Source organism: Manis pentadactyla, chromosome 2, assembly GCF_030020395.1.
Source record: "Manis pentadactyla isolate mManPen7 chromosome 2, mManPen7.hap1, whole genome shotgun sequence".
Taxonomy (NCBI): domain Eukaryota; kingdom Metazoa; phylum Chordata; class Mammalia; order Pholidota; family Manidae; genus Manis; species Manis pentadactyla.
In genome coordinates, this window is record NC_080020.1 from 200,629,583 (window position 1) to 200,646,124 (window position 16,542).

The 16,542-nt window shown below is 36.2% G+C and overlaps 2 protein-coding genes across 7 annotated transcripts in view; one reads left to right on the top strand and one right to left on the bottom strand.

The window, feature by feature from the left end:
* The window catches only part of PLEKHH2 (pleckstrin homology, MyTH4 and FERM domain containing H2), a 91,605-nt gene that overhangs the window by 62,168 nt on the left and 12,895 nt on the right, over positions 1-16,542 (bottom strand). For all 6 annotated transcript variants that reach the window (XR_008995856.1, XR_008995857.1, XR_008995855.1 and 3 more), the window contains exons 3-6: positions 12,099-12,161; positions 4,767-4,916; positions 3,515-3,598; positions 2,836-2,917 (exon numbers count right to left, since the gene is read on the bottom strand). Coding sequence is in view for 2 of the 6 variants with exons in the window: in XM_036925609.2 (XP_036781504.2) it covers positions 2,836-2,917; positions 3,515-3,598; positions 4,767-4,916; positions 12,099-12,161 (379 nt within the window). In the remaining 4 variants the exon portion in view is untranslated. The remainder of the gene's footprint in view (positions 1-2,835; positions 2,918-3,514; positions 3,599-4,766; positions 4,917-12,098; positions 12,162-16,542) is intronic.
* Positions 12,278-13,592, top strand: C1GALT1C1L (C1GALT1 specific chaperone 1 like). The gene is given in 5 exon segments (XM_036925807.2): positions 12,278-12,517; positions 12,621-12,685; positions 12,687-12,917; positions 12,919-13,065; positions 13,067-13,592. Coding segments are annotated over 5 exon segments (1,086 nt in total). The 3' UTR covers positions 13,470-13,592.

The following is a 16,542-nucleotide window of genomic DNA, read 5'->3' on the forward strand; positions in this document are numbered from 1 at the left end:
TACAGAAAGGAAAATAATACCTTGGTTTAGTTCTCAAACAAAACCAAATTCACAAATAAATAAACCAAAAAACCAGATTATAAACAAGTAGAGTATTATAGTTTCTTGCAAAGTCATGTATTGGTAAATACCAGTCAAGTACTGATAAAATTTAATTGTGTGGAAATGTTACTAATGGTGCGGAAAAAGGGACTGAGGTCCTGGTTGCCAAGACAACCAGAGGAAATTTGGATCATCATTGGGGAAAATACCATATGGTTACTGTAAAAACTTTTGCTTATCTTAGTTTTCAGTATGCTTCTCATAAGAAAGCAGACAGAGTGGTTTGGTCTATGGTGACCACAATATGGGGAGCCTTAGCAACTTTAGAGAAAAAAAAGGGGGAGGTGGCAGTTTCTAGATAGAGAATTTAGATAGCTAGGGGAGTGATAACAAAAGCACCTACTTCTGAGTTTAATTCATCTTCTAGAACTTGTAACATTGCTGCTTGCAAGATCAAAAGCAGGGAGATAACACTTTTAGTAAGAAAAGTTGCCAAGGAAATTAGATTCTTAACTCTGAGAGAGCACCAAAAGGTTAAATTAAATAGCAACTGATAAATGACTGGAGTCTAAGAAAAATATCTTTATATTGTGCATTCCTTTAGACCTATCTTTCAATATTTTCATGTTATCTTTCACAGAACTAATTCATGATATTTTAATAATCATATATACATGCATATTAATTTTTGAAGTACTACATTATATCTACATATATCATATCTATTCTTCTCCAGTCCAAGGATTAATACCCCTTAACCTATAAGACCTAGGAGATTGCCAGTGAAGATCAAATTGCAAGCTAAGAATACTAGGGAAAATAACAGCCTTTGAGAAAGGGTTTGGTGCACCAATCTATTTCAATGAGGCTGAATGTCACAGCACTGAAACTTAAATCCTAAATATGAAATTCTGGATCAACTATGGGAAACACCTATTTTTCATCATATAGGTGGAGGAAATGTGTAATAAGAAATACATATTTTTGTTTTTTTCCATGGTTCCTGGCACACTGTTCCTGTAACCTTGGGAATTTCCTAAGTGATAACAGCAATAAAAGTATCTTTTGTTTGTGTAACAAGCGATTTCAACCCCATCTGAGTTGATGTTAATAAGGTGATTTTTGGAAAACCCCTAGATAGCCTCAAGATGGAGGCAGGTTGCCAGGGGAACCAACCATGTGATTAGAGGGCTGGAACTTTCAGCATCATCCTCCATGTCACTACCTCTGACCTCAGAGGAAGGCAGAGGGCTGTAGGTGAATTAATCATCAGTGGCCAATGATTTAATCAGTCAATCATGTCTATATAGTGAAGCATCCATTAAAAAAATCCAAAAGGATGGGGTTCAGAGAACTTTCAGGTTGGTAAACCTGTGGAGGTGCTGAGAGGGTGGCACCCTCAGAGAGAGTGTGGACCCTCTGCCCCTTCTCCCATACCTTGTCCTATAGATCTCTTCCATCTGGCTGTTCTGCGTTAGATCTTTTGTAATAAACCTGATAGCTAGGAAGTAAACTGTCTGCCTGAGTTCTGTGAACCTCTCTAGCAAATAACCAGATCTGAGGAGGGTCATGGGAACCTCTGATTTATAGCCAGTTGGGCAGAAGCAGGGTGATGACCCATTCTTGTGATTGTGTCTGAGTGGTGAGGGATTAGTTTTGTGGGACTGAGCCCTTAACCTGTACAATCTGATCCTAACACCACGTAGATAATGTCAGAATTGAGTTAAATTTGTAGGACACCCAGTTGGTGTGTGCTGAGAACTGGCTAACTGCTTGGTGTGGGAAACACCCCCAACCCCCAACCCTGACATTTGGTGTCAGAGGTACTGAGAAAAAGAAAGCAGAAGAGTTTTTCCCTTTACAAAATGATTGCAATAACTATTAACAGGCAGAAATGTTTTCATAAGTCTTGTAAGCAACAACCCCCATGAAACCAGTAAAGCACTATTACAATTATTATTTTACTAATACAAAAAAAATCCAGAAATGTAACAGTTATTAACTTGTAGGTATTTTAGTTGACTTCAAAGCCCATGTTCTTTCTACCATGCCAGTATTTTTCCAATGATATTGTGAAACCCCAGCACTTTGTAGAAATGTCACAGAAGGTATAAGAAGAGGCATGGATGAGGCCAAGCCTGCAAAACAGTGGACCCATCGCCAAACACTGCTTTTACCTGTGTTAGCTCTTGAGATTCTACAGAAAAACATATTGCTTTAAAAAAGGGTTCTGTTGCTAAATAGATTTGGAAACCACTACCTTAGGTCATGGGTCTACTAACCCTGATGATTCACCTCCTTGTTTCAGCTTAATGTGCACTTGAGTAGCCATCACCAGAACTGCATATTAAGTAAATCTTAACTCTGCTGCCCATCCTTAGGCTTTGAAATTGAAACGAAAGAAAGTAACCCTAAGCATTGGAAAATGCAAGCAGTTTATTCATATTATAAAATTCTGTTCAAAATATTCAGGCTGTAAAAATTTCAGTCACTGCTTATTACCATGATACAAAATGAAAATAGAAAATAACACAACTGTTTTTTTTTAAGCAAACATACCTGAAATTAAACACTCAAATTAGTATTACCCCTTTTGGGTTATTTGTTCCTGTCTAGCTGTGCTGTTTACTATGGACATGTGGCTGTTTAAATTTGAATCAACTCAAAGGAAACAAAATGTAAAATTCAGTTCCTCGGTTGTGCTAATAATATTTCAAGTGCTCAACAGTAAAATTCTACATAGCCAAATAAATCCAATTAAGTAAGCTATCTTAGCCCAAGTACTCATCATACCTTGTAGTTTTGACTGTACTGTTCTTAACTCTTCAGTTTGGTTTTGGTTGATTAAACGAAGATTCTGATTCTCCAATTCCAGCTAAAAGAACACAATGATATTCTTTTACAGAGGAATAACATTTCTAAAATGTACTAATAAATTTTAATATTTAGTAAATGGCAACATCTAATTACAAGAAAGTAAAAAACAAAAGCGATGATAAGCAAATATCAGATGAATTTATTAACACAAAGAATGATGAGTTTAATATTGATTTTTCCCAGAACTATGAGTTTTAAATGTTTTTACCCTGTGCCTTTTCTACTGCAATATTATTTTAAGCCAAATTATTTCAGCATTTAACTTGCCATATGAACTACTTCTCAGATACTAAACACATTCATTTTATGATATGTACATATGTTCTATAATTATTTGAAATGAACTAATTAGAATTAAAAACCAAGTAATTAGAATGAGGGTACTTATACTGGTTACCATGAGTCTATCAATATTTTAATTATAGGAATACACTGGACATTGAAAGGAACACTACCTATCTCACATTTACCGAAAGTCAGTAGTATCACCAACTGATCAGAATTTTGCTTCATTCATAATGACCACGGATTCTGATGACTTATCTATTCAAAGGAAGAAAAAGGTAAAGAAAAGGCAAAATATAGCAATAAATACCTCATTTAACTTAAGTGTTACCCATTCTTTGATCTTAGCTGCTTTTTCTTCTATTATTTTAGCTTCTTGTATTCTTATTTGTTTCTGAAATAACATGAGCAATTTGTTCAGTTCCAAAATAAGCTCACTGGCCTGGAAATGTTATATCATAAATATAAAAGGCAAATCTACTTTAAACCCATTTCCAAATTAAAACCACTACCTTCAAATTACCAGAGTAAAAAATAAGAATAATTGTCCAGCAGATAAAGGCATAGGCAAATATTACTATGTTTAACAACTGTTGTTCCCTTTCTCTGGAAGATCATATGCTGAAATCCATCCACTGAATTTATCAACAAAAGAAACCATTTCTGGATATAATAGTTTAAAATAGTTTATAATAGTAGAATAGTGGTCCATCAGATTAGGCAGAGGAGAATTAGAATCTTCTCCAGAGCATGGCTTGTTTTCCCCTCAAACACTAGACTTTAAAGATCCAGAAAAAACTAAAGATTGAACAACTCCAGCTCAAATTTAACATTAAAATCTGGTTATGGTCACAAAACTACTGAGAATGTGACTATCATATCAATCACAGTGGGTGGGGGCTGGGAGTGGAGTAAAGCTGAAAACTACTGACCTAAGAAAACACTGATCCTCAGAGAAATTTGTTTTAAATGGTGAATATAAACAACAATTTAACATATTTGACAGTTTCATAGTGGTCATATTTAAATGATGCTAAATTAAATGATGACTTAAGTAATAGCCCTAATGCAATTTCATTCCTAATAAAATTTTTAAATGAACTGAACATTATACTTGATCTCAATAAAGTGGTTTAAAAATAGTGTACACACTTCTAAGCAGAAGGATTAGCATCAAACATATTTAAAATATAGTGTTCCATGAACATTTTCAACACACTAAAAATCTAAAGCAAAGATTTATTTCAAACATTTTACAGACAGAAATGCCTCCTGAAAACCAGATGTTTTCAGCATAAACACTACATTGTTACATCCAAAAGCATTGTCACACCCCACAATGTTAGTCTTAGCTACTGTCTTGGAATCACCCCAGACTTAAAGTGAACGCCATTTTACTTGCACCTTTCACCAAAAAATGAGATGCAATCCTATGAGTTGACCAAATAAGTAAGATTTCTGATAAAAATTCAGGAGTATAGGCTGTTTCTCTTTAACCTCTCTGATTATGCCTAAATGAACACACATATTTAGAACTCTTTGATGATCAAATTCTTCCTAACCTGCTCTTCAAGTTGCAGTTCCAAGTTTTGAATGATGTCATCTTTTTCCTGTATGAAGGTCTCCAGATCTTGACACTTTTTATACAACCTTGTCTCTGATTCACTGGTTTGAATATTAGCTGCTTTTAATTTCTCTTCCATAACTTGTACCTAATTCAAAGGATAAAATACTAAAATTACACATGTACTTAATTTATCATAGTAGTAAATTAAAATTTTTACTTGAACACTAGATTCTTAAAGGGAAATATTGAATAGCATGTTTTGATGTATTATAAAGTCTGAAGACAATTTTTGGTGTTACCTTTGAGGTTCATATGGGTACATAAAAGATTCTCAGAATATTGCTTTCAAATAAAGTGATGTACAGAGAAGGCAAGTAGTGATTTTACAGCATCTTACTATGTTGATGGACAGTGACTGTGAACGGGGATGTGGGGGGGACTTGGTGAAGGGGGGAGCCTAGTAAACATAATGTCCTTCATGTAATTGTAGATTAATGATACCAAAATAAAAAAAAATAAAAAAAATAAAAAATAAAGTGACGTACATGTTTACTAGAGCAATGAGAATATGTAAAGTATTTCATATAAGCATACATCAGAAAGTTTCCAGTCCTCATTTTTTCATATTTTAAACAAAGCAGGAACACAAAATAAGGAAAGTGAATGGTGAGATAAGAAATAGATTAGATGACTTGACATAATAATACACTTTGGGGAAAAAAGTCAAACTTAGATGAACAGAAACACATACACAATGGAAAGGAAAAGGAAAAAAAAAGAACCATAAAGCCTCAAATGATGGAATCATTAAAAAAAAGTATAAGAATCAAGATATAGGTAGGAGAGTATTGTTAAGTGAGGGTTTATTGACTCATTAATTCAACAAATATTCAGTGAATATCTGTCAAGTGCCAGGGCCTGGAAAGACATCAGTGAATAAAACAGACCCCGTATCTCTGCCTGCATAGAAATTACATACTTGTGAGTAAGAGAGATCACAAACATAATAAAGGTTTAAAGATCATACAGTACTTTACACAAGGGGATACGGGTAATGGGAAAAAATAGGGCAGGATAAAAGAGTGTGACTGGGGGTTGAGTGGTGCTTAATTTTAAATATCTAAGATGAATTGGTTCTGTTTAGATTTTCTGCAAAATATATTTGGGCATATGAAATCTTAGAAGGGATGCATAAGATGTTAATGATAGTAAAGAAAAAAAGTGCTTTTATTCTATATACTCCAAGTAGTTAAAAGTGTAGTTTTAGCAATGCTTTAGACTAGAGGGGGCAAAGAAGAAAAATATGTAAAAGCATTTGAGGAATTAAAGATAGTTAAGATGAAAACTCTTAAATTGTTAAAAACACCTCTTAAAAAATTACAATGAATCTTTACTTAAAGGTCAAACATACTTGATTAATGAAGGCTTCTCGAAAGAGAACACTATGGTTCTAACTAATATAAGAACTAACTATGGTTAGTTGTGTTTAGTTTTGTTCCTTCCACGAAAACAAGGTTTCATCTGTGGACTCACTGTAAAAATGTAAATTCGACTCAGAAGCCAAAAGAAGTGTCCTATTTAAGTACCACCAAGATACTTGGAAACTACAAAAATAGTAGATTTTTAAAATTAGGAGAAAAAAATGTACTTCACCACCCAAATGATAGTTTCAAGTTATCTTAAGATACAGTTTTTTTTCAACATGATGTAGCAGGCTTTCTGCAGGAACTGCAGACCAAGAGACCAGGGACAAAGGTCTGTATCAGAGATGATGTCATGAAGAACAGCCAGAGCAGGACACAGATCTGGATGGTAAATAGCAAGGGTCAGTCTTAAAATGGTATGACCAGTTCTTCAGAGGCATTCTATAGCTGTGGAAGCCGAGAAAGAAGAGCAGAGGCCAAGTCCAAAATGGTTGTTCTCTGGGGATAGAATAGCAGATGGTAAACCTGGAAGGGAGCTGAATAGACTACCCCAAAATATGCCACTTTGGCATGTTGATTATTTTGAAATAAAGTTACTGGAGAAACAGCACTTGCAAGGACACTCTGACACTCCTCTGACCCCCCGAAAGCAGGAAATAAATCCCGTGAAAGTACCTTTTTGTTCCAGGAGGGCAGAAGGCATCTTTATCACCACAGATAGGGAATTTAGGGCTGAGAAAGCTGTATAAGCAAACCCTGCAATTTCACTAACGTACTACCCCAAAATCCTTTTGTCTTGTCAATTCTTTACAAATTTATTGGTTCCTTGTCAAAAAGGTATAAAAGCTGGTTGCTTTAGTCACTTCTGTTGACTCTCATATTTTTATGGGGCTCCTGTATGTACAAAATTAAACTTGTTTTTCTCCTGTTAATCTGTCATATGTCAATTTAATTAGGCCAGCCAAAGAACTCAGAAGGGAAGAAAATTTTCTGCTTCTACAAACCTCAAGAAAAACAAAAGTAACTGAAAAAGAATATAAGTAAACATTACCAGACCTACACCTACAGGAAGCCCCCTTTGATCAAGTTGGAGCAAGCTGCCCAAGAGACACTGTTTTGCCACAGAAAACTGTCCTATTATTGCCTAGGAAAGGTGTACAGTCCAGGAAAAACTGTGATCTGGGAGTACTCTTCTTCCCTGAAAAACATGTTCAGTTTTATGAATGAGTTCTACAGTCAGAGCTCCTTAGATGCATTTGTGCCCTGTGCAACTGTTTAATTTGACCATTACTTTTAGATAAACAGCTTTCCTAGGAAGAAAAATATTGGCAAAAATGGCAACATGTCTTGGGAAGAGAGATCACAAAGTACAGACAACCTATTTGCCAATTGGTCCATTCAGGACGAGATTCCACAGGACTCACCAGCCTTCCTTGGTAATCAGAATGAATAAGAGGTCTACAGAAAAACCAAGAAGTCTTTTAAAATATCTTACCACAAATACGTGGAAAATAGCCTAGTTCTTTTTCCATTCATTTAGTCTGAACCACATAAGAACTTTACTCAGAGATTGTCCCAGTAACAAATGTCTTTGAATCCAGATTGGTTGTTAAAGGAACTCTTGCAAGTACCTTTGTTCTCCAATGAGGAATGCTTTGCAGTTTTAGGCTACCTTTCCCCTTAACTTCCAGGAAAGCCTCTGGTTGCACCCACCTACCTCAGCACACTCCTCAGCCATTTCCCTAAAGCCTTGTTGATTCTGAGGTTCCTAAGCTATTGTGCAGTTTCCACAGCAGACTTGGGGTGCTCAAAAGACATTCCAAAGAAAGGACTGGCCCTTGACTGGCTCCTGGAAAAGCCCTAGGAATGACCTGCCTGGGAAGGCTGTCTTGATATACCTGAGATAATGGGCTATACCAGATAGCTAATGCTAACAAAGCAATTTATGGTGAATGCCTTTCTTGTTCATTCACCTGGGGTCCTGGGCCATGCTGTGTGAGTCTGACTTCTGCAGGGGTTGGAGACTGAGTGGCTAAGGTCAGCCACATGTGCATTCCATGCCTGCAAGACTGATGCCCCTTCTCGCAATAAAAGCTCTGGCCACCAAGGCTTGGATGAACTTCCCTGGTTGGCAACACTTTGTACATAGAGTCACACATCATTTGTGAGAGAATTGAGCACATCCCTGTGTAACTCCACTCCAAGAGGACAACTGGAAGCTCTTACCTTGCTTCTCCTGGACTCTGCCCTATGTTCATTTTCCCTTTGCTGATTTTAATATATATCCTTTCACTGTAATAAACCATAAGAATGAGTACAACAGCTTTTCTGGGTTCTGGGGGTCCTTCTGGTGAGTCATCAAACCTAAGGGTAGTCTCCGGGACCCTGACAACTTGCAATGCTAGTTTCAATTTTCTTGCCCCTACTGAAGAAAGAAGAGGCTGCAAATACTGTCCCCACTGTTATTACCTATCTTGATGTTTCCTTCCTCCCATTTCTAACATCATCCCTCGTTCCCCTACTATAATTATTAAAATGTGACTGTACTTTTGAGGGGGGTTGAAAGTTTCTATTTCTATACATACATTGTAATGGCACAAAGATACCTGGTCATGCCAAAATAGAATGAAGAAAGGAACTATAAGAGTATTTTGAATCCCAGACTGTCTTTCAGATATTTAAATTCATTGCAAATTAATTAATCATTCTAGGCATATCTTAAACACAGTTATTTTGGCATAGTGCTCCCTAATTTATGCAGTGAAGCCAGAACCAGTCTCACTAAAGGTGAAAAGGAACAGCCCTGAATAGTTTTCCCTGTAATGAAGTAAATCATTACAAGGTCATGGACATTAGGATGACTGACTGTTAATCACTGAAGTATCAAAAATGACCTGGATACTAAAAACCAACTTTACAGAAAGGCAGATTAGCCTCCATATTAGAGGGAGCTTCAAGTCCAGCTTCTACCAAGTCTGAATTAAACACAGGCAAGCGATTGAACCCAGAAGGAGATAATGAAAACACAAACTTCTACAGAGGAAATTACTTACTCCTCTTTGGTTAGCATAAATTGTGTAACAGATTGGAGTATGCACCTGATCAGATCCTGGAGAAGGAACCCTGTGTATCAGTATCTCCCAAATGTGCTATTTGCTGTTTTCCATTTCACGAGAATACTCATAAGTAGTTCTGGGCTGAATTGCACACACTGTTTTCAAAACTTATGAATAACAACAATAAAAAAATGTACTACAGCATGTGGTATAAAGATTGTCAAGATTTCTCTAGAAAAACATGTGATTTCTTTTCCATAGCCGAATTACTTAATAATTAGGCAGGTGACACCACTCATTAAAACAAGGAGAAAAACATACAAAACCAAACTACAGAGTGGAGCTGGTTTCAGCTGACTGCAGCTTTTAGTGGTGAAACATTCCTTTTTGGTTAATATAAACACAGTTTAAGTCTTAGGATATGGCTCAGTGACAAAGGACAAGCTGAATTTAAGCAACATAAACAGCAGATAGTCTACAGTCTCATGGAAACTGTTAAAGATAGCAAAGGATTCAGTTATTCTAAGTTAATAACATTCACTTAGTCTTGTGAAGGCCAAAAAAAGGTGATAAAATCAGTGTATGAGAATTCATCTGCTGTTTATATTTCCTGTTAACTTTCGGATTTATTATGAAGTATGTAAAGAAAAAAATTCCTTCTGAACCTGACAAAATAGGCACTAAGTTAATGTGAAGTGTTGTGACAAAAAGAAATAGCTACCAATTTTGCTAAGTTATGTGGAAACTTTGGAAGGTTGGCCATTCTCACTCTTTTCAGGGGAGGCAGGGCTTGATTTAAGGCACTATGTCCAAAATAAGTAATCATGGTACCATTTTGCTTTAAAATGCAGCACACAGAATTAAGTAACTGTACACCTGATATCCTCAAAGGACAAGTTCAAATAAGAAATTGTTCTTGTTAATTTATCAAGATCAGCAGTTGGGCCTCAGTAGTTACAAACTGCCATGGTTCGCTTCCCCTGAATTGGGAATGAAGATTTTTTGTTGTTGTTCCATTAATATCCAGTGAAGCAGAGGAAAAAAAAACCCTGAATATGAAAATCAAAATCCTTAATTTAGTTTAATTTTCAGAGCTGAAAAAATTTGTCACTTATATGAATTAAGAATTTTAATTTAAGAAAAGGCAAAGCAAAACCATCCTCAAATTTTTTCTTTTGTTCCTATTGTATGAACAATTAAAACAGAGAAAGAAAGGGAAGGGAAAGATTAGGAAGAATGGACAGAGAGACATACAGAGAGAGCCCTGGGTATAGAGGTAAAGAAAGATGCCCCCAGGAATGGCCAAAGTCAGAAAGGGAAAGACTCAGAGGGAGGCAGGAAAGTCAGAGGCAGGGAAACTGACCAGTGTGTGCTGCAAGGTGTGGGGCTAAGAAGGGGCATTAACATAGGGCCCACAACAGAAAAAATGACAAAGATGTTGGAATAGAATGACAAAGAGTGACATAAATATAAGTCTTTCATAGAATAAAGTGACCTTTTATGACTTTATTGTTACCTATTGGCTTTTGTATAGATACAAGGAAGATAATACTATTTGGTCCAATCAGCTAACAAATATAAAAAACCAAGAACAGCATAGATCTTTACCATTGTTACAAAAACTTCTACCTATACCTAAATTTGAAGATTTAAGCAATTATCAATGATTTTTTTTTTTGGTATGGTGATGGTACTATACTTATGACTTCTAAGTCTTTGTTTTTGGATTAGTTCCTGAAATAGTCATGGGTGAAAAAATTATGTGATGTGGGGTTTGTTTCAAAATAACCCCCTGTGGAGGTGGGGTGGGAAAAAGTGGATGGAGGTATAGACTATCCATGAGTTGACTAATTGTTGAAGCCAGTGATGGGGGCCCACTGCACTAATTTCTCTATTCTTGCAGTGGTTGAAATTGGCATAATAATGTTTTAAAAAATATTCTCACGTATAATTAATTTAAGAAAATTAGGGGTTAGGTTAGATTGGGTCTATTTAGAAATTTGTTAGACTACTAAAACAATCTACCGTGTATAATTAAATCTTTTAGGTGAAAACAAGATTTGGTAGTACTCACATAGAAGGAAACAAGATGGACTTGAAGCAAGTTTAAGGGCTTTAATATACATTTCTTGGAAGAGATAATAATTTTGAAATTCCTGACTGAATCTGACAGAGATCTTTTCATAAAATGTGAGGGTATGGATTTAGGATCATTAGACAAACTTTAAATCTGGTGGGATGATCCAAACCACTCATTTCACTGCTGAAAGGCCCGGAAAGGGATCAATGATTTATCAAAAGTTTGACTTTTCTCCCCTGTATCCATTAACATATGAAGTATAAGATTTTGTATATGTTTTTCCTGATACATGTACATATATTTCCTATATATAAATATATGAATATATTTTTCCTGATTCCACATTAGGATATATCCTTTAATATAGTTATTGTTAATAGTTGTTCAACATTTCACAGGGTGGACATAGTTCACTTACGCATTTCCTATAATATGGCATTCATAGCATTTCCAACTCTTTATTACTATAAATAAATCTGCTATGAACATATTTATGTATAAAATTTCATTATGGTTAGGATTAACATAAGAGTCATACTTAATTTTCTCAGAAAATAAACTTCCTAATGGAAGCATTTTTATCCTTTCAAAATTTAAGGAGCAAAATAAAGTTAGATTCTTCATCTTCTCTATGGATCCTGCTCATGAACAGTCAAAATGATTAAGATGTAGAGGGGCGCAGAAGACTATTTTGAGGATCGTTTGAGCAAAAGAATGTTTATACTGGTTGTGGCAGAAAAAAATTTTTAACTACAATTATACCCTACCTGTTGAAAAGCTTTTTCTGCTTGACGTTCAGCATCAATAACCTGGCTCTCAAGCTGTTGCATCTGCAAAGTGAGAAAAAAACAGAGAAAATGTAAAAATTCATGTTTCTCTTTTGAAAGGAAGACACATCATAAAGTAAAATTCAACCTTAGATTCTTTTTACCCCGAATGCGGATGTATGCTCAACACTAGAGCCGTCTATGTCGAGCTGGCTAGACTCGCTAGAGTCCAGAGCTCAGTCTATGCTATTTTCCATTTTATGGTTGGCTGCTATTCCAGAAGTCCAAAACGTCGGTGTTCTGCAGACCTCACGGCACGCCGGGCTCCACCCCCACGGACCACACGCCCGGCCCCGACCCCACCTCCTTCTCGACACCACCCGGAGGCAGCCTCGCCGCCGGGTGGCCAATCGGGGAGGGCGCGTGCTGGGGACCGTGACCCGCCCGGAGGCTACTTTTGACCCGCGCACACTGTTCTCAACGCCCGAGTGATTGTTTCCACCATGAGAGTCAATTTTTAAGGGTATGCAGCTCAGAAGCATCTACCGTGCTTTGGTAACTATGTTTAGGCAAATTAACATTCGACACCGGTGAGACTCAAGACCATGAGCACCATCATCTACGCCCACCTAACAAAATATTTCTTAAAATTTCAGAAGTGCAAAATTTGATTCTTAGTAAAAGTATCCGTATTTACTGCATCCTCGAAGAATCCAACCATGAGCATTAGTGGGCTGTAAGGGAAGAGGCTTGGACCAAACCCTGTGACAAAGCAGAGCCCTACAGTACTAAAAAGAATAGTTCCTGGACACAGATGAAGTAAACTTAACTAAGTCTCTGAAAAGTACAACTACAACTGGTTCTTTCTTGCATGTCCCACTACATTTTCTGTTTGAAAATTACTGAAGTGTCTTCTGTTCGATTTAGTAACTCCATCAAAACCCTTTTATCTAGGCCACACTATCATCTGGAGATCTTGAATATGTGCCACATGATCTGGAAGGAGGAATTCCCTTATGTATAGAGCCTGAAAAGTGTGCAGATCAAAGTGTGATTTGGAAGTTACCTGGATATGCAGCTGGCAGCAGGTCTGAAATATACAGGAGTTATTATGCAGAAAATGCAGATGATTCTCAAGGAAGAGATGTATTTAATACAAAACCAGTTGCATATCTTGCTCAAGAGACAATGTCTAATAACCCCCAGCAAGTAGTAGAAGGCTACTGTTCAGGTATGACTATTACCTTTAATGGATTGACTCCTGGAAAGATGATAGTAATGACGTATGGTGTGTACTGGCTCATGCCATCTGGACATTATTTTAAAGACACACTGGTTTTCTTGCCTCCAAATGGTTCAGAAAATGACTGAGGGAAATAATAGAACTGTGCTGTCCAAAAGCACTTGAAATGTGAATTGAGATGTGGTATACGTGTAAAATACACACTCCATTCATTTCTACATATATTGTTTGAAAGTCTAGGACAAAAAGTGTAAATATCAGTAATTTTTTAATAATGACTCACATGGAAATGATATTTTGGATAAGCTGCATTAAATAAAATATATTAAAATTAATTCCACCTGTTTCTTTTTCATTTTATTAACATGTTTATTAGAAAATTTAAAATTACATTTGTCACATATTTCCATTGGATAACAAAACTGTAAAACATTCCATTGTCACCATATATGGCAATATAACTGCCTATCCACACAGCAGCATTTCTTTAAAGGCAATTTATTGCAGGAAGAAATTTCCAATATTTGGATATGTAATCAAGTGCATTCTCTGGACCTCATATCACCTTTAATTTTTGTGAAAATATTTCAAACATTTAATAAGCAAGTGTTGTCTAAAGCATTTATTGAGTATTCACAATCACAATATAGGTTGGTCATGGGGACAGTAATACAGCACAGAGAGTACAGTTAATGGTTCTGTAACATCTTGCCATGTTGATAGACAGTGATGGCAATAGAGGCAATAAGGAGCTAATAATATGGGTAACTGCTGAACCACTGTGACAAAAGATTGTATATCAACAATACTTTAATACAAAAAATGAAATAAAAATGAGATATCACAAGTCAGAATGGCTAGTATCAAAAAGATAAGAGTTAATGAGTATTAGTGAGAAAAGGGAACCCTCATTAACTATTGGTATAACTGTAATTTGGCACAGAAACTATGGAAAACAGTAATGAAGTTTCCTCAAACAATTAGAAATAGAAATACCACATGATCTAGTAATTCCACTTGTGGGAATTTTCATGAAGAAAACACTAATTCAAAAAGATATGTGCACCCTTATGTTTATGGTTGCATTACTTATAATAGCCAAGATATGGAAGCAACCTGTGTCCATCAGTAGATGTATGGATAATGAAGATGTGGTACACATATGCAATGGAATATTACTAAGCCATTAAAAAGGGAAATATTGCCAATTGCAACAATGTGGATGGACCTACAGGGTATTATGCTAAGTAAAATAAGTGAGACAGAGAAAGAAAAATTCTGTATCATTTCAATTATAGTGTGGAATCTAAAAAAAATACAAATGATGAAACAAATGAAAAATAGAGTTATGAACACAGAGAACAGTCTGGTAGTTGCCATAGGCGAGTGGGGTGGGATGGGAACAAAATAGGTGAAGGGGTAGAGTTTTAGACTTCTGATTACAAAATAAATCAGTCACAGGGATGAAAATTATGGCATAGAGAAGATAGCCAATAATACTATAATATCTGTATATGGTGACAGCTGGTAACTACACTTATCATGGTAAACATTTCATAATGTATGTAACTGTTGAATCATGTATACCTGAAATGAATATAATACTGTATATCAACATCTCAATTAAAAAGACAAAAAATGAAAAAAAAGCATTTTATTGAGTTGTTATGGATTCTGGCACTACACAGAAGCTGTTGGACGGTATTGTATCTCCTGTCTAAGATATTCCTTACACCAAAAAACTAACTGGCAGGCACACGACAACATGACATTCTTCCACTATTGGCAATATGCTGACAATTGAAACCACTACAATAACTATATTATGTTTTCAAGGGAATGTTTGCACTTGTGGAGCCTTAACCTCAATTTTTAATATTGTTGAGGTTGCCAGGAAAAACAGGAAATCCACAAACAGGTTGCTAATCTTTAAAATTTTGCTAATGAAAAAAAAATGGCATATACCTATGGGCCAAAATCCAGGACACACCACCACCAAATGCTGGTGAGGATATAAGGCTTATGCACCCAGAGTGATGCAACTGGGATTTGAGTCTTCGTGTTCTGATTTCCTAGTGCTCTTTTTGTTGAACCACAGCTGCTTTTATAATCCCCACACACAGTGTATAGTTATACAAAACCAGATGAAAATCAGTCCCAAATACATGAAACCACAATATTCTTAGCTAGAAATCATTTGTCTTTATTTCTGTCCCTCATATGCTATTCTTTCAACCTAGGAATCTTTTTTTTATTAAGGTATCATTGATATACAATCTTATGAAGGTTTCACATGAGTAACGCTGTGGTTACTACATTCACCTGTATTATCAAGTCTCCTCCCACACCCCATTGCAGTCAGTGTCCATCAGCGTAGTAAGATGCTATACAGTCACTACTTGTCTTCTCTGTGCTATACTGCCTTTCCCGTGACCCACCTACATTATATATGCTAATCATAATGCCTCTTAATCCCCTTCTCCCTCCCTTCCTACCCATCCTCCCCAAGCCCTTCCCTTTCGTAACCGCTAGTCCCTTCTTGGAGTCTTTGAGTATGCTGCTGTTTCATTCCTTCAGTTTTGCTTTGTTGTTATACTCCACAAATAAGGAAAATCATTTGGTACTTGTTTTTCTCCACCTGGCTTATTCACTGAGCATAATACTATCTAGCTCCATCCATGTTGTTGGAAATGGTAGGATTTGTTTTCTTCTTATGGCTGAATAATATTCCATTGTATATATATGTACCATATCTTCTTTATCCATTCATCTACTGATGGACACTTAGGTTGCTTCTGTATCTTGGCTATTGAAATAGTGCTGTGATAAACATGGGGGTGCATACGTCTTTTTGAATCGGGGATCTTGTTTTCTTCAGGAAAATTCCTAGGAGTGGAATTCATGGGACAAATGTTTTTTCTATTTTCAGTTTTTTCAAGGAATTCCATATTGCTTTCCACAATGGTTGAACTAATTTACATTCCCATCAACAGTGTAGGAGGGTTCCCCTTTCTCTGCATCCTTGCCAGCATTTTTTTTCTTAGTCTTTTCAATGCTGGCCATACTAACTGGTGTAAGGTGGTATCTCACTGTGGTTTTAATTTGCATTTCCCTGATAGTTAGCAATACGGGGCTTCTTTTCATGTGCCTGTTGGCCATCTGAATTTCTTCTTTGGAGAACTGTCTGTTCATATCATCCAT